The 23,201-nt window shown below is 49.0% G+C and overlaps 1 protein-coding gene across 1 annotated transcript in view; it reads right to left on the bottom strand.

The window, feature by feature from the left end:
* Positions 1-5,683: 5,683 nt before the first annotated feature.
* DGAT2 (diacylglycerol O-acyltransferase 2) overlaps positions 5,684-23,201 on the bottom strand; it is a 48,244-nt gene continuing 30,726 nt past the window's right edge. Inside the window, exons 5-8 of the mRNA XM_068139307.1 lie at positions 17,721-17,925; positions 9,727-9,901; positions 8,156-8,358; positions 5,684-7,064 (exon numbers count right to left, since the gene is read on the bottom strand). Coding sequence (XP_067995408.1) covers positions 6,910-7,064; positions 8,156-8,358; positions 9,727-9,901; positions 17,721-17,925 — 738 coding nt within the window. The 3' untranslated portion in view covers positions 5,684-6,909. The remainder of the gene's footprint in view (positions 7,065-8,155; positions 8,359-9,726; positions 9,902-17,720; positions 17,926-23,201) is intronic.

Genomic DNA, 23,201 nt, shown 5'->3' with positions numbered 1-23,201 from the left:
ACTTAGGGAGGAAACTGTTTAGAAGAGCCTGGGGTGATAGGATGAAGGGCAATGGTTTGGTATAGTTAGGTTGGACATTAAGAGGATGTTCTCTGCAATTCTGGATGTTCTCTCCAACCTGATCTCTTTCTTCCAACCTGATCTCTTTCTTCCAACCTGATCTCTTTCTATGATCAGGTGACCCGCCTGGTGGATGTGGGGAGGCCTGTGGATGTGGTCTACCTAGACTTCAGCAAGGCCTTTGACACCGTCCCCCACAGCAAACTGCTGACTAAGCTGTCAGCCTGTGGATTGGACCACTACACTCTGTGCTGGGTTAGGAACTGGCTGGAGGGCCGGGCCCAGAGAGTGGTCGTGAACGGTGCCGCATCCAGCTGGAGGCCAGTCACCAGTGGTGTCCCCCAGGGATCAGTGCTGGGCCCTGTCCTCTTCAACATATTCGTTGATGATCTGGATGAAGGGGTAGAGTCAGTCATCAGCAAGTTTGCAGATGACACAAAGTTAGGGGCAGATGTTAGTCAATTAGAGGGTAGAAAGGCTCTGCAGAGGGACCTCGACCGACTGGAAAGATGGGCAGAGTCCAATGGGATGGCTTTCAACAAGTCCAAGTGCCGAGTGCTGCACTTTGGCTATGGCAATCCCATGCAGAGCTATAGGCTGGGGTCGGAGTGGCTGGAGAGCTCCCAGACAGAGAGGGACCTGGGTGTGCTGATCGACAGCCACCTGAATATGAGCCAGCAGTGTGCTCAGGTGGCCAGGAGGGCCAATAGCATTCTGGCCTGCATTAGGAATAGTGTGGCCAGCAGGAGCAGGGAGGTCATAGTGCCCCTGTACTCTGCTCTGGTTAGGCCGCACCTTGAGTACTGTGTCCAGTTCTGGGCTCCTCAGTTTAAGAAGGACATTGAGACACTTGAGCGTGTCCAGAGAAGGGCAACAAGGCTGGTGAGAGGCCTTGAACACAAGCCCTATGAGGAGAGGCTGAGGGAGCTGGGATTGTTTAGCCTGGAGAAGAGGAGGCTCAGGGGTGACCTTATTGCCCTCTACAACTACCTGAAGGGTGGTTGTAGCCAGGAGGGAGTTGGCCTCTTCTCCCAGGCAACCAGCACCAGAACAAGGGGACACAGTCTCAAGCTGCGCCAGGGGAGGTTCAGACTCGAGGTGAGGAGGAAGTTCTTCACCGAGCGAGTCATTCGGCATTGGAATGGGTTACCCAGGGAGGTGGTTGAGTCATCGACCCTGGAGGCGTTCAAGGGGAGATTGGACGTGGCACTTGGTGCCATGGTCTAGTCATGGGGTCTGCGGTGTCAGGTTGGACTCGATGATCCTCGAGGTCCTTTCCAACCTGGGTGATACTGTGATACTGTGTGATACTGTAATGAGGGTGGTAAAATACTGAAACTGGTTGCCTGGGGGTGTGGTTGAGACCCCATCCCTGGAGACTGTGAAAGACTAAAAGTTTGTCTCTCTTGGTGTGACTCAACAAAGATAAAATCACTTGGTGCTTGCCCAGACAATACCTGATATGTGTTGGGCAGAGCCACTGGAACAACTCTTGGAAGGTGCAAAGATAACATTGCTCGCTGGGCCACAGCTGGCCTGACAACAATGGACCGAGGCCACCTTCGGGAATATGCATGAGAAAAGATAATCTCCACCCATCAAGTACCCTGGAAAGGGTGACACAATGGATTCACCACCTGTTTCCTGATGTGTAGTGAGTGTGGGGGCTTGTCTGGATGGAGACGGAGGAGCCGGAGGGCCCCCCCCACCCCCAATCTAGACCTCTTGCCCAAACACACAGAAATACACAGAAAGATTTCCGGGGGAACATTTACCTAAGGATGATTTTCCTGGCCCTGGAATTCCTGAGGGACAATACTTGGACACATACCTAAGGACTAAAAACTATATAAAAGACTTGAGCCACTACTGGCTACTCAGGAGAAAAACGGAGATGAAGGAAAACACAGAAGACGGACCATGCCGCTGAGAAGGACAATGCTGCTCCGGAGAAAAGAGGCCGTGGAGCTGCCCAGAGGACCACATCTCTTCTCCAGCCAAAGCTTCAGCACCCTTTCTCTACAGACCCAGGCTGCCCAGAGGACCACAGCTCTTCTCCAGCCAGAGCCTCAGCACCGTTCCTGTACCAACCCAACATCTCCTGCAGCACCTTTCCTCCACAGACTCAAACTGTCTTGGGGGGGTGAGGGGTGTGGTAATATAATTCCTTTCCTCTTCTCTCTCTCTTCTCTCTCTCCCTCTCTATTTTCTCCCTCTCCCCTTATTTCCCCTTAATTTATGTAATAAATAGTCTAGCTGTTGATACTTTGGCCTCGTTTGTGCCTCTAATTTCACAACATGGGAATATTTAAAAGAACTGTGTCTCCGGACCGAGACAGAGACACACAAGATCAGATTTGATGTGGCCCTGGGCAGCCTGATCTAGTTGGAGGTGTCCCTGCTGACTGCAGAGGGTTTGGATAAGATGGCTTTTGAGGGTTCCTTCTAACCTGATGCAACCTGTGAATCTGTTGGATCTTAAATGACAGAACTTCCATCACAGCCAAGAGTCTTGGGCAGAACTGGTCTGACCTTGCAGAATGGACAATTACAGGCATTCATTAGTGCAGCCCTTCACAGGACTTACTATTAAAACATTATTTGATTCCCTTGCTCTGCTTTAGAGGGGGATATGCAAGCAGCTGCTGTGCTTTGATAGAAAACCTGATCCAGTGAAAACACTGCTTGGAATAAGCTCTGTAAAAACTGACCTTCCCCAGTTTGTGCCACTTGTGGTTTCCAGTGACTTATCTGGTCACAAACTGTCAGAAGTGGCTTGGGCAGAGGCCTTTTTTTTGGTGCAATGCCAGAGAAGGCACTGGAAACCCAGACAATGTTTGCTAACAGAAAAGAGAGAAGCAAATCAATTCTACTAAGGTGAGGAAAAGGGGAAGCGAGCAACACATGAAGTTTATCTTCTGGAACAGGAGACTTTCCAATTCCATCAACCAATCCTGAAAAGGGCAAAGAGTAAGTCTGGCTTTCACCTTGAAGAGCAGCAGTGTCAGCCTGTGAAAGTCAGCCAGCACTGATGGACCATTTCCATAGCCCCAGCCCAACAGACAACAGGTTAAACCCTCACTTGTTACTAAAAGAGTCCACATGAACTTTAGAGCAATCATGGGCTATTTCTGGAGCACTTCACACCTCCAGCAGCAGAAGGCTGAGGGCTCTGACAAGAGCTGGAAGGGTTTCCTCAGCTGAGGACCTGGATCCTGCTCTTTGTGTGCTAGGCAGCAACAAAACCCTAAGTGATTTGCTGAAAAGCTGCAGCAGGATGCAGGCTTTCTGTATCTGCTCAGTGAAGGAGGTCCACAGATGTGGGCTTGTCTTAGCCACTTTATACAGGTAGGCAAAAATCAGCCCTAAACCCACAACAATTTGCACGGCCCATGCAGGGATAATGCAGATCCATGTGAGTCTGCTTTAGGATGAAGAAAGCAGTTTGCTTCCCATAGAGCTGAGGCCTGGCTTCAATCATTGATTCAATGATTGATTGGTGCTATGATTCATTGATTGATTCAGTCAACCATAGCATCAATCATAGAATCAAATTAATCATAGAATGCTAGAAATTGGAAAGATACCTCTGAAGAATGAGTCCAACCCTCCTGCCAAAGCAGGGTCACTGAGGGCAGGTCATACGGGAACGCATCCAGATGGGTCTTGAAAGTCTCCAGAGAAGACGACTCCACAACCTCTATGGGCAGCCTCTTCCAGTGCTCCACCACTCTCACATTAAAGAAGTTTCTCCTCATGTTGAGGTGGAACTTCCTGTGTTCCAGTTTGTCCCCATTGCCCCTTGTCCTAGTCACACAGAATCAACCAGGTTGGAAGAGAACTCCAAGATCATCAAGTCCAACTGATCACCCAACCCTAACTAATCAACCAGACCATGGCACCAAGTGCCTCATCCAGGCTCTTTTTAAACCCCTTCAGGGATGCTGACCCCACCACCTCCCTGGGCAGCTCATTTCAGTGGCCAATCCCTCTTTCTGTGAAGAACTTCTAAGATCAAGCCTAAACTTGCCCTTGTGCAGCTTGAGACACTGTCCTCCCATTTTGTTATTGGTTGCCTGGGAGAAGAGACCAACCCCCACCTGGCTCCAACCTCCCTTCAGGTAGTTGTAGACAGCAATAAGGTCTCCCCTGAGCCTCTTCTCCAGGCTGAGAGGACACCACTTGAAAAGAGAGTGGCACCTTTGATGGACTGAATTTAGGGAGTAGAACCTCAAGCAATGCTCAGCTGGTAGAAGGAAATGTTTTAGCTCTTGTAGGCCACAAACCTTGGGAGCAAACTGTGGCTGTGTAGAGAGAAAAAAAGCATTTAGCTGATTACCAACGGCCATTGTGACTCAGGGAAGCCACACAATAAGCTGAGAATAGGAGCTGGTAAACATTGCAAGAGAGTCTTTTGTCTTCTGTCTGAACTTAGATAAGAGATGTATGATCATTTCTCTTTTGTCTAACACCTGTCTGAGCCTTGCCAAGGGATGTGTGTTCCCTGGCATTTCCTCAGCAGCCAATCATGAGTCTGTAACTGTTGCAGGGGCACATCTAATCACCACTCACGAGTTGCTTTTGATTATGTTAGCCTAGATAAAGAAAAGACTTCATACAATAAAGTAGACACTTTGTTTGCATCAAGCTTTGTCCCACTGGACCCCCCCTGCCGCTGAGTCTTGAAAGTTCTCCAACATATTTTGATTGTGGACAGAAGGGACATTCTCAGTTAAAAGATCACAACTCAGTTTTGAGACTATGTTAAGAATGAAAATTAAGATTGAACAAGGTGACAAGGCAGTGACTTTTGCTCTACCTAAACAACCACAGAAAGAGAACAAAAAGGACAGCAGGAGACAAAACAACAATTAAGTTCAAATCACTGCTGTTACTAACTGTTGATATAGCCCTGCCTTTGAGGAAAGGCTAACTTCAGCTGTGAATTTGGCAGCAACCCCCCACTTCTCTGTACCGATGGTGGCTTTGCTGAGACAGCCACCCTTTCCCCTCCTCCTTCTCTTTCTGATAAGACTGTAGTTTATGAAAGTTGTGTTCTGATTTAAAGCAACAGTACTAATTTCATTATTACTGATTGTAATGTGCTTTATAGATTTGTTATTTTGATGTTAAGTTTTACCAGTAAGCATTTAGTACTCATAAGTACTTGCCAAGGGATGTGTGTTCCCTGGCATGACAGCTGTGGCTCAGTTGGTAGTGCATAAGACCCTTAATGGGAAGGTTGTGAGTTCAAGCCTGCAGTGGGCAGTAGTGTCCTCCCTACTCTAGTCATGAGGTGTGTGGTGACAGGTTGGACTCGATCTCTGAGATCTCTTCCAACCTTGGTGATACTGAATACTGAATTTCCTCAGCAGCCAATCATGAGTCTGTAACTGTCACAGGGGCACATCTAATCACCAAGCATGAGTTGCTTTTGATTATGTTAGCCTAGATAAAGAAAAGACTTTGCACAATAAAGTAGATACTTTGCTCGCATCAAGCTTTGTCCCATCTCTCAATTGCAGTACACCTTCACACCAACCTCCTGTCTGTAAGCCAGGCCACACAATCCCAGCGACACCAAGGAGACCAAAAGCAGGCCACTTTTTTGGTTCTTTTTGCCCAAATTTATTTCTAGAAATTTGTACAAAAACCAAAAATGAGTATTTGATACTTGGTAAATACAAGAATCTATCAAACGTGACAGATGGACATTCATTTGTAGAGGCAAGACTCCAGGAATGTGAAGTACCATCATCTCGCACGGAAGGAAGGCACATTTTCGAGCTCCAAAACACACCCAGCTGGACCATTGTAAAGGCAGACATGCAAGTAGTGCAACTTCTCAGGTTTGCACATGAACACCTTGTACTATGAAGAGCAAAAAGCTCACTACAAGCAGTGCTAACAGCCACGTAAACAGTTTGCAAACACTTCAGATCCTACGTGTGGGATGGCTACTCCTCAACATTCACTGGACTGGAATAGTTAAAAAGCCAGCTCTGGGCAGAAATGATTCCTAGCTTCCCCCAAATGGGATCCAAAACACTTCCATCCATAGCTCCCAAAGCATTTAACTCTACAGGTTACACCCTAAGGGTCTGCAGGATTGCACCATCCCATCAGTCTTTGGAGTTGTGTGGCTATGGAGGAGCCTCACGGCTCCAGCCTGATGTCTCCATGCAAGCCCAGGACAAACCTGTTTCTAAACTGACATTCATCACATAGGTGGTGAAGTTCCAGCCACCAAAGCATCCACCACCACTATGTATATCAAGGCCCACCAGACCTATACATCCTTTGGTTTCCTGCATCACCCACAGCAGGGAGTTTGGCATTCTCCTTGTGCTTTCAGAAGAGGCTTTCCCAAAGCAGAAACGCCCTCGTGCGTGGCCCTTGTGCACCACACCTGCAATACTGCAGTCCTGCTCACATCAACCTGCTGCTTGGCCTGCAAACCAGCTGGCTCCTACTCTTCCCAAACACACCTTGTGCTGTAGGACTGCCTCCTAAGTCCATTGCTGGTCATGCAGCAGCACTGCAGAGCAGACTCCAAAGGCAATCGTTTCTCCCTATCCAAATCCTCACAGCAATGGGGAGTTGTGCTTTTGTGTTTTAGTTTCCTCCTGATACAGAGACATTTGTCATGGGATTTATCCAAAGTAAAGCCTTTTTTTTTGTTTGTTTGCTTGTTTTGTTTTTTTTATTGAGTGATCTAGCAATACTTGAAACACTTTCTTTGAAGGACACACACACCCACACATGCTTTCAAGTACAGAATGACAGTTTGGACTCCTGGAGATGATGTGTTGATTCTGAGAGAAGGAGGTGTCTGCTGAAACAGTCCTTTCAGTTGACTTCCAAGACTTCAGTGTCTGGCAGGCCAAATTTGCTCTTGTACTTGTCAAAGAGTTTGATCAGGGAGTCCACATACATGCTGTGGTAGAAGTCCACTTCCTTCTGGGATGGGTTATCAATTTTGGGGATGGTGATGGGCTCCCCAACTGATTAAAAAAAAGAAGGGAAAGATCTATGTTAGGTTGAATGCTCTGCACAGCCTGGAGAGTTGTCTTCTACGGCCACAGCTATGGCAGTTCAGCACACCTTGGCATAGCACAGCTTGGCCTTAAAGCAGAAGTTTGCCCAAGTCCTCCCTGTCTTGCCACCAGCAAGACACTCATCACATCTGCAGCCATATCCAGACATGTTTTATCCACATAAAAGCCAACAGTGCTCTGCTGTACAAAGTGCTTGGGAACTCTCATTTGCTTCTCTTTACAGCAGAGTGATAAATCCCTCCTCATTCAATGATAGGCACAGAATGGTAGGGGTTGGAAGTGACCTCTGGAGATCATCCAGTCCAGCCCTTCTGCTAAAGCAGCATCACCCACAGCAGATCTCACAGGATCATGTCCAGCTGGGCTTAGAATCTCTCCTAAGAAGGAGACTCCACAACCTCTCCACGCAGCCTGTGGCACCCTCACAGGAAAGATTTTCCCTTGTGTTTAGGTGGAACTTCCTGGATTCCAGTTTGGGCCTCTCATCCAGTCACTGAGCACCACTGAAATGAACCTGGCCCCGTCCTCTTGAGATCTGCCCTTTAAATGTGGGTAAGTATTAAGACAATACAAGAGGAACCAAGAGTAATAGCTGCAGCTCTAGTATACTTCCCTACACACACAAAAGCAAGGCAGCACTTTTCCCCTCTATTCCCCAAAGCCTTACTGCTTTGGGTTGGAAGACTCAAAAGCAAATTTTGGAGTAGGCTTTTAAGACTCAGCTGTCAGACAACATCAAGCTGCCAGTCCTAGGAGTGTGGAGAGCCAGGCTGCTTTTGACTTGAGCCACATAAAGACCAGAGAAGGTTCCAGCTACAGCACTCTATAGAGCTCACTTGGGAGAGCTGGCTGGCAGTAGAGCACGATGAGAGGCTTGTAGCCTATGGAAACTTTTCTAGCTCATGATGAGCTGTGCTGGAAGGTTTTAAATAGAAGGAAAAAACACAGTTTTATAGTCAAGAGTAAGGGTATGGCATAAACTCAAGTATTCTACTACCTAGAGGAACACATGCAGCACGTTTATAGCAAGAACTTACCAACAGTAGTGATGGGCTTGGAATAAGGTAACAACCCCCAGGTGTTGGAAGAGAAGAGGCCACGGCCATGAAAGATACATGGAGCAAAGCCAATGTGCTTCTGGAACTTCTTCTGCACCCATCTTCCCCAGGAGCCCTCCTCAAAGATCACCTGCTTGTACACTTCATTCTCCCCAAAGGAGTAGACAGGAACCAAGTCCGCACTAGAAAGGAGGAAAAATGTTAGGACTCCAACCAGCCCTACAGCACCACACTCCCTGCTGTGTACTCTGAGCGTGATTATTCAGATTCTACTGCCCAGACATTTGTTGGCAGCACAAGGTACTGACATGTGGTAGAATGCTGGAACAGGTTGCCCAGGGAGGTGGTTGAGGCCCCATCCCTGGAGATTTTCAAGGTGAGGCTGGACAGGGCTCTGGGCAACCTGATGTAGTTGAGGATGTTCCTGCTGAGTGCAGAAGGGGTTGGGCTGGATGACCTTTGGAGGTCCCTTCCAGCCCAGACTATTCCATGATTCCGTGCTTCTCCCATGCAGGTTCCTGATACATTGCTTCTTTATCCTGGAATCCTCCTGGCATCCTAAGCGTCTTCCTATCTCTGTGCCCTACTCAGGAAGAGAAGCCAGAGGTGACACTCACATGTCTGATGTTCTGGCCATACCTCCCCACAACACAGCAAGAGTGCACAAAGGAGAAGCCATCCAACAGCTGCTTGAGGGGATGAGAGACCTTCATAGAATCATAGAACTGTTAGGCTTGCAAGGGACCTTAAGGATCATCGAGCTCCAACCCCAATTTGATAGGGGCTGAAGCCCCCTGCCATGGGCAGGGACACCTCACACCACAGCAGGTTGCTCACAGCCACATCCAGCCTGGCCTTCAAAACACCCAGAGATGAGGCTTCCACCACCTCCCTGGGCAACCTGTGCCAGTGTCTCACCACCCTCCTGGGGAAGAACTTCTTCCTAACATCCAATCTGAATCTACCCATTTAACTTTTTGTTCCATTCCTCCCAGTCCTATCATTCCCTGACACCCTAGAAAGTCCCTCCCCAGCTTTCTTGTAGCCCACTTCAGATACTGGAAGGTCACAAGAAGGTCTCCTCAGAGCCTTCTCATCTCCAGACTGCACAACCCCAACTCTCTCAGTCTGTCCTCACAGCAGAGCAGCTTCAGCCCTCTGCTCATCCTCATGGCCTTTCTCTGGGCACATTCCAGCACCTAGAGATCCTTCCTGTAATAGAGGCTCCAGAACTGCACACAGTGCTCCAGCTGGGGTCTCACCAGAGCAGAGGGGAAGAATCATCTCTCTCAACCTGCTGGCTACGCTTCTCTTCCTGCAGCCCAGGCTCTGCTTGTCTTTCTGGGCTGCAAGTGCTCCCTGCTGGCTCCTGTTGAGCTTCTCCTCCCCCAGCACCCCTAAGTCCTTCTCTTCAGGGCTGCTCTCCAGCCAGTCCCTGCCCAGCTTATGTCGGTGCTTGGGATTGCCCCAACCCAGATACAGGACCTTGCACTTGTTGAACCTCCTGAGGTTCCACATGCCAGCAGTGGTGCTGGGGCATTGTCTCTTACCCATGCCTTAGGGCCAGTTTGACAAATCCCTTCCTGTTCTTCAGCGTCACAGAATTCTTCCCTGGGGTGCAGTTCAGGGACTCCGCTGCTCCTCCAACCACGATGATGATGGCATTGCCACTGCCATTCTTGGACAAGATGTAATCTATGCTGTCACGGTTCACAGGACATATACCTGCAGATCCAAGAGGCAGATAAGGGTCAAGATATGAGATTAAGACCATCCTGTGGGCATCAGGAAAACCTCCTGCAAGATATTGGTGGGGAAAAGTTTGTGCTTTGGTTGCAAAATTGAGTTGTCCAACTTCCTTCAGCTCCTAGAAGGTTGGGTTTATTATCAGGCATCATGTTCCTCAACTAAACAAAGCTGGACAGCACTAGACTTGGTCATAAAAATCTAGCTCTCAAAATTTTGCCCTTAAGCTCTCAAAGGTCCATCCCAACCCAAACTGTTCTATGACTCTTCCTTCCCAATGATAAATGAGCTTCAGGCCTGGGGAGGGACTTTTGAGGGTGTCAGGGAGTGATAGGACTGGGGGGGATGGAACAAAACTAGAAATGGGGAGATTGAGATTGGATGTTAGGAAGAAGTTCTTCAGCATGAAGGGTGGTGAGACACTGGCACAGGTTGCCCAAAGAGGTGGTGGAAGCCTCATGCCTGGAGGTTTTGAAGGCCAGGTTGGAAGTGGATCTGGGCAACCTGATGTAGTGTGAGGTGTCCCTGCCATGGCAGGGGGGTTGGAACTGGATGATCCTTGAGGTACCTTCCAACCCTACCAATTCTATGATTTACTGAGGTCTTAAACCAATCTCCTTTGGCATCACCAAGCACAGAAGGAGATCCTTGCTGAAGCCTTTTGTATTATCTAGTCCAACATCCATGCAGTGAGCAGGGGCATCTGCAACTAGATCAGGGTGCAGAGACCCCTAGACAACATGACCTGGAATGTTTCCAGACATGGAACATCTACTACATCTCTGGTCAACCCATGTTAGCATTCCACAATCCTCAGTGTAGAAAATTTCTACTCCACTGCTCAGGTTGTCCAGGGAGGTAGTAGAAGCCTCATCTGTGGAGGGTTTTAAGGCCAGGCTGGATGTGGCTCTGAGCAACTCGATCTAGTGTGAGGTGTCCCTGCCCATGGTAAGGGGGTTGGAACTGGATGATCCTTTGGTTCCCTTCCAACCCTGACAATTCTGTGATTCTAAAAATGCCATGAACCTTGATTCTCTGCTCCTGAAACTTATTGTCAGAGCTTGTTTATGCTTCACATCTTTGGCCAGGGTAAGCCAAGGAGAAATGAACTGCCATCATGTGTGTTCCCATCCACAGAACATGTCTGAGCTGGGTTGAACGCTAAGGTCACTGCACCAGGAAGGGCACTATGAGGCCATTTAATTTTAGAAGTTTATTCTGCACATCTCACCACAGTGATCACTTGACCCAAGAGCTAAATGATGAATGGATCTTGTGGAATCACACAGGATAAGTTTGCAAAGCTCCATGGGTATCTGGGCATGAAGGTCATCACTTAATCAGCTCCAGACCACAGAAGAGTAGACCTCACTTGAGACAATCCACATGGATGCCCAGGTGGCATGCAAGGCCAAGGGCATCTTGGCTTGTGTCAGGAATAGTGTGGCCAGGATTAGTCCCAGCAGGACTAGGGATGTAATTCTACCCCTGTACATGGCACTGGTGAGGCCCCACTTTGAGTATTGTGTGAAGCTCTGGGCCGCTCACTTCAAGAAGGATACTGAGGGGCTGGAGTGTGTCCAGAGGAGATTGGTGAAGGGACTGGTGGGAAAGCCTTTTGAGGAGAGGCTGACTGAGCTGTGGCTGTTCAGCCTGGAGAAGAGGAGACTTGAGAGGGACCTTTTCACACTCTGTAACTACCTGAAAGGAAACAAGGTGGTGGTTGGGCTCTCCTCCCAGGCAACTTGTGACAAAATGAGAGGGTATGGCCTGAAGCTGCACCAGGGGAGGGTTAGGTTGGATGTTGGGGAGCATTTCCTCACAGAAAGGGTGATTAGACACTGGAATGACTGCCTAGGGAGGTGGTGGAGTGGCCATCCCTGGGGGTGTTTAAGGCGAGATTGGATGTGGCACTTAGTGACATGGTCAATGTGGCGGTGGTTTAAGGTCGTAGGCTGGACTCGATCTCAGAGGGCTAGTCCAACCTCAGTAATGATTCTGAGACATATACATTAGTCATTCCAGCATAGTTCCATCTTTCTGTCCATGTTTCCTTTGAAAGGCTCAGGCCATGCTTGCTGCTCTATAGGACAGCAGAATGACAGAATGGCTCAGGTTGGAAGGGACCTCAGATCATCCACCCCAACCTCACCACCATGCCCAGAGACACCTCTCAACTAGACTCAGCTGCTCAAAGTCTCATCCAGCCTGGCCTTGAACATCCCAAGGGAGGAGGCATCCGCAGCCTATTCCAGAGTCTCCTCATCCTCAAACTGAAAAACTTCTGCCTCAGCTCCATTCTAACCCTGCTCTCCCTCAGCTTCAAACCATCCCTCCTTGTACTGTCTCTAGACACCCTTAGTAAAAAGTCTCTCTGCAGCCTTCCTGTAGGAAGTAAAACTAGTAAAAAAGGCAAGTAACTAGTGGATAAAAGTTGATTTCAAGTCTACACAGTCTCTCTCCATCCTTCATGTAACCCCCCTTCAGGTACTGGTAAGCAGCTCTAAGGACTCCCCAGAGCCTTCTCTTCTCCAGGCTGAACACCCCCAGTCCCCCTCAGCTGGTCCTCACAGCAGAGGTGCTGCAGCCTTCATGCTTCTCCTCCTCTCCCCACCAAGGCTCACTCGTACACAGCCCTGGCTAACAAAGCAGCACAGTTTCCTGCTCAGCCATTTCACACTTGTTAGTGGAAGGAGATTAGAGCTGCTCATAGCACTGAGCATGGAAATCCTTCCTCCAGAAAAAAAACCCATGAGGCATGCAGACAAGTGGCAACTGCTGAGCTGCCCCTCAGCACATTTCCCCACTATACAGTATTTTCTGGCCATCTCCTCATGCCTTCAAGGATCCATGGTATAGCTCTAATTTCTAGTAGGCCATAAAATAGAATCATCTAATCAATTTGGTTGGAAAAAACCATTAACCCAGCACTACCAGATCAACACTAAACCATAGCCCTCAGCACCACATCTGCACAGTCTTTAAATCTCTTCACAGATGGTGACTCCACATCCCTAGGAAGTTTTTAGCAGGCCTTCACTACCACTTCAGGGCCAAATTGTTATTTCCTAATACCCAATACCATGAAATGCAACAGTTTGCTGGAAATCAGCTCAGTATGGGTATCAAAGCTGTGATATTTGATAATCTTTCACTCAAAGTGATTCATCCCCACATAAAAGGATTGAGGGAACTACCAGCACTTTCCAAGGGATGTTAAAACCTTTGTAGTGACTCCACCCCCTTAAGGTCTAGTATAGGAAAGTGAAGACAGATGATGGCTTTCAGAAAGTTAACATAGCCTAAGAGCTCACATGTGTAGTCTTGCTCAAATCTTCAGTACAGAGGATGCAGAATTCCCCTCTGATTTAACTGTGATGCTCAGGGAATCACAGAATCTCAGCATGGGGGAGGTTGGAAGGGGTATCTGGAGGTCAAATCCAAACCACTGTTAAAGCAGGGTTACCCAGGATCACATCCAGGCAGGTTTGGAGTCTCTCCATAGATGGAGACTCCACAACCTCTCTCAGCAGCCTGCTCCACTGCTCTGGTACCCTCACAAAGAAGTTTCTTCTCATGTTTAGGTGTAACCTCTTGTGTTCCAGTTTGTGCCCACTGCCACTTGTCCTGTTACTGGGCACCACTGAAAAGAGGCTGGCCCCATCCTCTTGACCCCTACCCTTTAGATATTGATCATCATTGATAAGATCCCCTCCAGTCTGCTCTTCTCCAGGCTGGATAACCCCAAGGCTCTCAGCCTTTCCTCCTCATAGAGAGATATGCTCCTATCCCCTCAGCATCTTTGTAGCCTCTGCTGGACTCCAGTAGTTCCCTGTCCCTCTTGAATGTGGGAGCCTAGAACTGGACTCAGTCCTCCAGACAGAGCCTCACTTAAGGCAGTCCTAACACTCCAGGAGACCATTGACCTTCTTGGCCACAAAAGCACATTGCTGACTCACATTGATCTTCTCAATCAGGACTTCCAAGTCCCTTTGCCATGGAGCTGCTTCCCAGCAGGTTAACCCCTAACCTGTACTGGTGCAGGGGTTATTCCTCCCCAGGGGCAGGACTACCCAAGCCCACCCTGTCAGCAATTTCATCACTAAGGTCTATTCTCACCTTTGCCCTATAAAGTGAACAAAAAGAGGGAAGCAGCTGTGGTTGGCCCCAAGATGTGTCCATCAGGAATCTTGAGCAGAGTGAATGTTTTTAAATATAAAAAGGCTGAGCTATGTGGAAACTTAAGCAACACATGAACTAAGTTCCTAAAACATGATAAACTGGAAAGACAGCTGGAGCACCTCTGCTGTGAAGACAGGGTAAAAGAACTGGGGCTGTTCAGCCTGGACCAGCTAAGGGAGCTGGGATTGTTTAGCCTGGAGAAGAGGAGGCTCAGGGGAGACCTTTTTGCTCTCTACAACTACCTGAAGGGAGGTTGTAGCCAGATGGGGGCTGGTCTCTTCTCCCAGGCAACCAGCACCAGAACAAGAGAACACAGTCTCAAGCTGCACCAGGGAAAGTTTAGGTTTGAAGTGAGGAGAAAGTTCTTCCCAGAAAGAGTAATTTGCTATTGGGACGTGCTGCCCAGAGAGGTGGTGGAGTCACCATCCCTGGAGGTGTTAAAAAAAGGATTGGATGTGGCACTTGGTGCCATGGTTTAGTTGTCAGGAGGTATTAGGTAATAGGTTGGACTTGATGATCTCTGAGGTCTTTTCCAACATGGTTGATTCTGTGCAGAAGGCTCCAGGGAGATCTTAGAGCAGCCTTCCAATACCTGAATGGGGCTAAAGGAAAAGTGGGGAGGGACTGTTTAGAAGAGCCTGTGGTGAGAAGACAAAGGTAAATGGTTAGAAACTAAAGCAGAGCAGATATAGAATAGAACAGAATTTAGGTTTGACAGAAGGAGGAAATTCTTTACTATGAGAGTGGAGAAATACTGGAACAGGTTGCCCAGAGATGTGGTTGAGGCCACATCCCTGGGGACATTCAAGATTAGATTCTGTGGTCCTGGGCAGTCTGATCTAGTCGGAGATGCCCATGTTCACAGAAGATGTGTTTGACAAGATGACCTTTGAGAGTCCCAACCTGATGCAAACTGTGAATGATCTCACCTTCTCACCCTGCACTGGGAATCTCATCCTACACCAGGACAGACTAGCGGTTAACCTGCTGAAATTCTCATCCTGCACTGGGAATTTTGTGCTATACACAAACATCCTCTGGTGCCAGAGGATGGAAGCGGGCTCAAGATACTGAACATGAGCCAGCAGTGTGCCCAGGTAGCCAAGAGGGCCAATGGCATCCTGGCCTGCATCAAGAACAGTGTGGCCAGCAGGAGCAGGGAGGTCATTCTGCCCCTGTACACTGCACTGGTTAGGCCACACCTCGAGTACTGTGTCCAGTTCTGGGCCCCTCAGTTTAGGAAGGAGGTTGACTTGCTGGAAGGTGTCCAGAGAAGGGCAACAAAGTTGGTGAGGGGCTTGGAACACAGCCCTGTGAGGAGAGACTGAGGGAGCTGGGGTTGCTTAGCCTGGAGAAGAGGAGGCTCAGGGGTGACCTTATTACTCTCTACAACTACCTGAAGGGAGGTTGTAGGCAGGAAGAGTTTGGTCTCTTCTCCCAGGCAGCCAGCACCAGAACAAGAGGACACAGTCTCAAGCTGTGCCAGGGGAGGTTTAGGCTGGATGTCAGGAAGAAGTTCTACACACAGAGAGTGATTGCCCATTGGAATGGGCTGCCTGGGGAGGTGGTGGAGTCACCATCATTGGAGGTGTTCAGGAGGGGACTTGATGGGGTGCTTGGTGCCATGGGTTAGTTGTTTAGGTGGGTTGGATTGAATAAACCAGAATAAACCTAGAATAAACCAAACCGTGTTGGAAGAGACCTTCAAGATCATCGCATCCAACCCATCAACCAATCCAAACTGGTTTATTCTATTCTACTGCCCTTCCTAGGCAGGACAAGCACTTTTTCCTCACCAGATTTGGTTGGTGGCATTCTCCCTCACCAAATTTAGGGCAGCAATGTTGAAAACTGTTAATCCTAGCAGGTGAGAGCCAAGTGCAGCTAACTCTAGTCTCCTCCCCAGCCATGAGTCAAGATCCAGCCAATATACTACACTAAGGTACTTGTTCCACAAAGAGCAAACAGGACACTGGACTGGTCCCGTTTGTGATCTTAAAACATTAAATTCCTCATCTTTTCCAAACCAACAGGAATCCTCACTCTGAAAAGGAAGTTCAGGCCATGCAAAAAGATCATTTCCTTGAGGTGGTCAGCACTGCTTCCTCTGCCCAGCCAGAACCTACCAGCCCTCACCACTAGAATCCATAGGAAAAAGAGAAGGCTGAGGGGAGACCTCATTGTTGTCTACAGTTACCTGAAAGGAGGTTGTGGAGAGGTTGGTGCTGGTCTCTTCTCACAGGTCATTAGTGACAGAACATGAGGGAATGGCCTCAAGCTGTTTCTGGGTAGGTTTAGACTGGACAGCAGGAAAATGTTTTTCATGGCAAGAGTGGTCTGGCACTGGAATGTGCTGGGCAGGGAGGTGGTTGAGTCCCCAAGCCTGGATGTGTCTAAAGGTGGTTTGGATGTGGTGCTTGGGGCTATGGTTTAGAGGTGAGCCTTGTAGAATAGTGGTCTGGGTTGGCCTTGGTGATCCTGAGGGTCCTTTCCAACCTGAATGTTTCCATGATACTAAAGCCCTTCAGCACACTTATCAGTGTCTGTTCCCTGTCAGCCATCTTCTCTAACAGGAGGCTCTTCTGAAGAGCTGAAACCATGCAATCCCTTAGAGCCTACTCCTGGCAGATATCTAATACTGAGGCTGGGTGAAGAGTGCATGTGTAATCACCATCAGTGCACAGCAACTCCTGTGGCAGTGAGGCCAGGGGCAGCTCTAGCATTCACTTTTCAAAGGCTTATGAACAGTTGGTGTTTTCAATCAGTGTAACTTCTTTCTCCACCAGGACCTCCTAGTGCTAAGTAGGACATCTTACTTCCCTGTCTCCATCTCCTACACCCACAACTACAGATCATAGAATGGTTTGGGTTGCAAGAGAGATTAAGGTCATCCAGTCTAACCTCCAGGGACAGCACAGGGACATCATCTAGAGCAGGTTGCTCAGAGTCCCATCCAGCCTGGCCTGCAATGGTTCCAGGGATGGGGAATCTACCACCTCTCTGGGCAACCTGGACCAGTGTTTCACCACCCTCAGTGTGAAAAATAAAAATTTCAGGTAAGAGACAGGGAAGAATCTCTCCTCTTTGTGTTTCAAGCCATCATCCCTTGTCCTGTCACAACAGGCCCTGCTAAAACAGTCTGTCATCATCTGGCCCCCTTTTAGCACTGGAAAGTCACCAGAAGGTCTCCCTGGAGCCTTCTCTTCTCCAGGCTGAACCACCCCATCTCTCTCAGCCTATCCTCACAGCAGAGGTGCTTCACCCCCATGATCACTTTTGTGTCACTCCATGTCCATGTCTTTCCTGCTTTGAGGACTCCATAGCTAGACACAGTACTACAGGTGGGGTCTCACCAAGACACCACATCTGTTTACTATGCCTTTGGACAAGGGTAACCTTGAGTTAAGGACAAATGCAGAGGAGCAGCAGTCCCCACAACCCAAGCTAGGCACATTCCTTCACAGCTTCCTTCCTCTTGACAGCTGTATGAAAGCAATGTTTGTGTGATGCTACCAGAGACAAGTGGTTACAGGAGCTTCTACCACAGCTTTTCACCTGAGAGGAGGACAGCTCAGGGGCAAGGGCATGAGAAGGAACAAAGAGCTCTTGCACTTACCACCAGACATTAAGTAGTCCCTCAAAATGGGCATCCTAAAGTTTCCAGCCAAGGTAGCAAGGTATGGTCGGATTCCAGGGAATTTCTGGCTGACACCTGTGGCCTCTGTGCTGAAGTTGCAAAAGGCACCCAAGCCCATGATGCCATGCGGATGGTAGCCAAAGATGTAATTCCTGGTTGTGAGTAGGTTGTGGGTTTTAACCAGCTAGGAAAGAAAAGAGTGAGCTCAGATGAAGACAAACACTTACAGGTAAGAAGAAAAATGTTGAAGTCCTCAGCTTGTGTGCTCATCCCACCAAGGGGAACAGCCCCCAGGTTTTGGCTGTGCACTACCCTGGATTTCAGAGCTCTGGGCAACTTGATTTGGTTGAGGATGTCCCTGCTGACTGCAGAAAGGGCTGGACTGGATGACCTTTGGAGGTCCCTTCAAACCCAGACCATTCTGTGATTCATGTAGACTTCAGTTCTGCCAGAAGAGGAACCAGAATAAACAGGCTGGCTTTAGCTACAAGATGAGTGCCAGCCAAGCAGGAACAGGGTTTGGGCTGCAGTACCCTGGGCCCTTTGTTTCCCTACTCTTCCCAAAGGTATTCTTGCACAGCTCTTGTCCAAACCAACCACATTCTTCGTGGCCCTGTAGCCACAGCTACGCCTCCTCTCAGGCAGTCTCTCTCAGCACATTAGTGGCTCAGGTCCCAGGATGAGGGAGTAAAAAAACATTTAAAACCCACCCCACAATCAGGGCCCCATAACAGAAGTAAGTTTGCTTAATACCTGAAAAAGACACCAAACCACTTCATTTGCCTGCTGGCCACATTTCAAGAGGGAAAAATGTACATAAGAGTGGCTTACCACTGGAAACCAGCCCTCCTTTCAAGGGCTTCTGCTCTTGAGCAACAGAGCACCCCAAGCCATCCACAGCAGTGCTCCAGTTTCTGCAGGACACACACTCCATGATCACAGTGGTTTAGTGTTGAGCTATATTCCTGACCACTTACTCATCTGTTTGCACAGCATGGGCACTCCAAAGCTATCTTGGCTGGGCAGAGCACTAACCATGCATCCTGGTTTGAGTTAGAACAGAACCAGTTCTGGTCAGGGATTTGGCTTCTCAGCCTAATATCTGCTCAGTGAGGACACTTTCTGAAGCCCAGGGCATGTTTGCACAGGCAGTAACTGCTTCTAGCAGTGAGAAAGCTGATGAGAAGAGTTACTGCCAAGGGTTGGGCTGCAGATAGGCTCTGCCTGAGACTTGCCCCTGTGCAGACCAAGGGCACTGCTAAATCTTGTGCCTCACACTGGAGTGCAATAAGTAAGAGGTGGCATCTGTGGGGAAGAGTGGAAAGGACAGGTGACCCTGAAGTGACCAACAAGGGATTCCACAGCCTACTGGACAGCTGAGGGGTAAGAAGGTCTCTTCCTCAATGTCCAAGCAGGACTCTGTCCCTTCCACCTTCAGTTCTGATCCCTGTGCTCCTGAATCCATCTCCCATCTGCCACTGAGTCCAGTCAAAATCAGTGGTGACAATGACATCATTGCCACCAGGGGATGGGTTTAATACTGGGTTAGTATCTTTTTATTTCACTTTATTCTTGTTATTTCCATTAAAGCTGGTCTAACTTTCATTTCCAACCCATCATTTCCTCTCTTAATCCTTTTCTCTTCCCTTTAGGAAGGGAGAGGGTTTAGAGAGCCTCTGTCACTTGTCTAGCCTTAAACCTTAACACCAGGCCCTGGTACCACCAGGTCAGTACCTGCTACTGGCCCTTGCTACCTGGCCAGAAGCTTTTTTGATGTTGCCAGTTGCAGAGGTGTCACAGCATGGTAGAGGCTGGAAGGGACATCTGAAGATTGTCAGGAGAGTTGGACTCAGAGTAGGATCAGCTAGAGCAGATGAGACAGGAAGATGCAGTTTGTAATCATTAAGATTCGCCTTAAGCCTCCTACCATACACCAAAGCAGCTTTCCCTGATTGGAGTGGAAAACTTCTGACTTTGAGTGGGACAAGAAGGGATTGGCCCCTTTGCAGGCTCCTAGTTCACAGGATCAGGAGGTGCTGCTGCTCAGGAACATCCTTTTCATCAGTCAGACATTGGAATGGCCCAGGAAGGTGGTTGAGTCCCCAAGCCTGGATGTGTTTCAAGGTGTTTTGGATGTGGTGCTTGGGGCTCTGGTTTAGGGGTGACCCTTGTAGAGTAGGGATCTGGGTTGGACTTGGTGATCCTGAGGGTCTTTTCCAACCTGAATGTTTCTGTGGTTCTGATTGGACCACAAGTGGTCTGAGCTGTGTAGCTGCACAAGAGAGCTGCTGCATCACCCTACATAGAATCGACCAGGTTAGAAAAGACCTCAGAGATCATCAAGTCTCACCTAATACCTAACCCCTCCTGACAACTAAACCATGCCTCCAAGTACCACATCCAATCCTTTTTTGAACACCTCCAGGGACAGTGACTCCACCTCCCCGGGCAGCACATCCCAATGGTCAAGTTACTCTTTCTGAGAAGAACTTTCTCCTCACCTTAAGCCTACACCTCCCCTGGTGCAGCCTAAGACTGTGTCCTCTTGTTCTGGTGCTGGTTGCCTGGGAGAAGAGACCAACCCCCAGCTGGCTACAACCTCCCTGCAGGTAGTTGCAGAAAGCAAGAAGTTCTCCCCTGAGCCTCCTCTTCTCCAGGCTAAACAACCCCAGCTCCCTCAGCCTCTCATCACAGGGACCTCTCCCCAGCCTCATTGCTCTTCTCTGGACATATTCAAGTGTCCCAATGTCCTTCTTAAATTGAGGATTACTGGACACAGTACTCAAGGTGTGGCCAAGGAGAAGCAGGGGGTTGGGACCAAATGATCTCTAGAGGTCCCTTCCAAACACTGCATTCTGTGGCTCTCTCCAAGCAGGGATCAACAGTTGAACTCAATGACTCTTAAAGCTCTTTCCCAACCAAAACGACTCTCTGAATATTTCTCACATTGTTTTCCTGACTGCAACATCTCAATAGACTTGGGCAGGACCCACACAAGCCCCAGCTGCACCTTCAAGCACGAGGTACTAAACAACTGCACCCCTGCAGAGGTCTCTCAGAGTCAGCTCCCAGAGGTAAAAGCACAGCTTGCCAAGACATCACATCCACCTTACCCACCCCACTGCCTCAGCCAAGCAGAGATTTAGCAGCCAGTAAGTCCCTTTCTGTTGACTCATGCTACAAGGGGAGCTGAAAGTGTCATTGCAGCACATTGAAGAGCCTGGCCAGAAATTTGATTCCCTCCTCCCCATGCCCCTCCTCCCTCCACCCCCAACTGCTGTCCCTAGCTGAGGCTATGGCACTTGAGCTATTTCAGACAGCAGCTGGCACCCAGGCGTGACACAGCGGAGGGTTAAGCAAGTTGACTGCCCCTCTTTACACTTTCCTTTGGCTCTGAGGACAAGTCAGGCTCCAGGAAGCATGTGCAAGGTGGTTGTAGCAGCTCTGCAGGGTATGTGTCACACCAAGTCATCCTTTCTCCTCTTTCCTGTGCCCAATTAGATGATGGCTTTGATTTCACTCTCCAAAGGGGGACGGCTCTCCCTTGAGCAGTTATGGCTTACAGACTGCAGGATGGAATCATAAAGGTTGGAAAAGACATCTGAGGTCATTGAGACCAACCATAGAATCATCAGGGTTGGAAGGGACCTCAAAGAGAATCCACTTCCAACCTCCCTGCCATGGGCAGGGACACCTCACACCAGAGCAGGTTGCTCACAGCCACATCCAGCCTGGCCTTAAAAACCTCCAGGCGTGAGGCTTCCACCACCTCCCTGGGCAACCTGTGCCAGTGTCTCACCACCCTCAGCCATCAACCCAACACCGCCATGCCCCCTAGTGCCACATCCACACATTTTTTTGAACACCTCCAGGGATTGTGACTCCACCACCTCCCTGAGCAGCCTGTTCCAACCCCTGACTGCTCTTGCAGCAAAGGATTTCTTCCTAATGGCCAGACTAAACCTTCCCTGGTGCAACCTGAGGTCATTTCCTGTTAGTAATGACAAGATTTCAAGCCCCACCTCACTCCAAACTTCTTCCAGCTAGTTGTAGAGAGCCAGAAGGTCTCCCCTCAGCCCCTTCTTCTCCAGGCTAAACAATTCCAGTTCCCTCAGCTGCTCCTCATAAAACTTGAGAAAATGGTGCCTGAAAACCAGGCAGGGGGGCAGGGGTGGGTGGAGCAATGATATGGAAAGCAACCCCTCCATCTGTGATCTCTTGCTCAGTTCTAGGAAAGATTCAAAGCCAGGTAGCTACAGACACGCATCTTGGCTGGACCAAGGCTGAGAGAGCTGGAATAGCTTAGCCTGGAGAAGAGAAGGCTCAGGGGTGACCTTATTGCCCTTTACAACTACCTGAAGGGAGGTTGTAGTCAGGCAGAGGTTGGTCTCTTCTCCCAGGCAACCAGAAACAGAGCAAGAGGACACAGTCTCAGGCTGCACCAGGTAGGTTTAGGCTGGAGGTTAGGAAGAAATTCTTCCTAGAAAGAGTAGTTGGCCATTGGGATGTGCTGCCCTGGGGGGTGGTGGAGTCACCATCACTGGAGGTGTTCAAGAGGGGATTGGATGTGGCACTGGGAGCCATGGTTTAGTTGTCAGGAGGTATTAGGTAATAGGTTAGACTTGACAACCATAGAGGTCTGTTTCCAGCCTAGTTGATTCTGTGATTCTGTAGCTAGTGGCAGACACAGCTCCTTTAGAGCTCTTCTCAGAGCAAAGTGGTGGTTTCCAAGCTCCAACCCTCATCCTTCCCCTGCAGCAAGCACAGCTGATGGCAGAACCAGAGGGGTTGTCCTTGTCATTCTGGAACAAGAAGCATTTGTGAGCCAAGCTTGGCAGAGCCACACATCTGCCCTCACACAGATGACACGCTGTCCTGCTGCAAGCCATGGCAAACACCCTGCTCCAGTCCTTCCACCATGTGCAAAGAGACCCAGCTCCCAGGACAGCCCATAGATTGCAGGCCTTGTACAAGCCTCAGCCAAGCTGCAGCCTGTTCTCTTTGTCTTTGCTTTCCAAGAACTCCTGTTATGGAGGCACAGAGTTAGTGATACCCACCACCCTCATCTTCATCACTTCACTTTTAGTCCTAAGATTGAAACTTTCCTTTGTCACCTTGACAAGCAACCCCTGAATTCCTGGGCTAGCTTATTAGGTTGCCCTAAGGACTTGCTGCAGCTGTCATGGACATTTCTGCTACTCTGTTCTGAATATCCAATAGTTTTTTTTCCTTTTGCCTTCAAAATCTTCTCCAGCTCTCAATGGCCTGAAGACTCAGTGCTCCCATGAGCACTGAATTTGGCTCCCTAATTCAAGAGACTGAGAGCTGCTGGAGAGAGTCCACAAGGATGGTTAGGGGAGATTCTGTGATTTTCTTCTACATCAAGAGAAGTGTGGCCAGCAGGGCCAGGAAGGTTCTTCTGCCCCTCTGCTCTGCCCTGCTGAGACCACAGCTGCAATC

The sequence above is a fragment of the Melanerpes formicivorus genome, unplaced genomic scaffold (assembly GCF_026170545.1).
Source record: "Melanerpes formicivorus ecotype bairdi unplaced genomic scaffold, bMelFor1.0.p_v2 SCAF_1, whole genome shotgun sequence".
Taxonomy (NCBI): Eukaryota; Metazoa; Chordata; class Aves; order Piciformes; family Picidae; genus Melanerpes; species Melanerpes formicivorus.
Note: the sequence above shows the minus strand (reverse complement) of the source record. Positions and strands in the feature narration are given on the sequence as shown.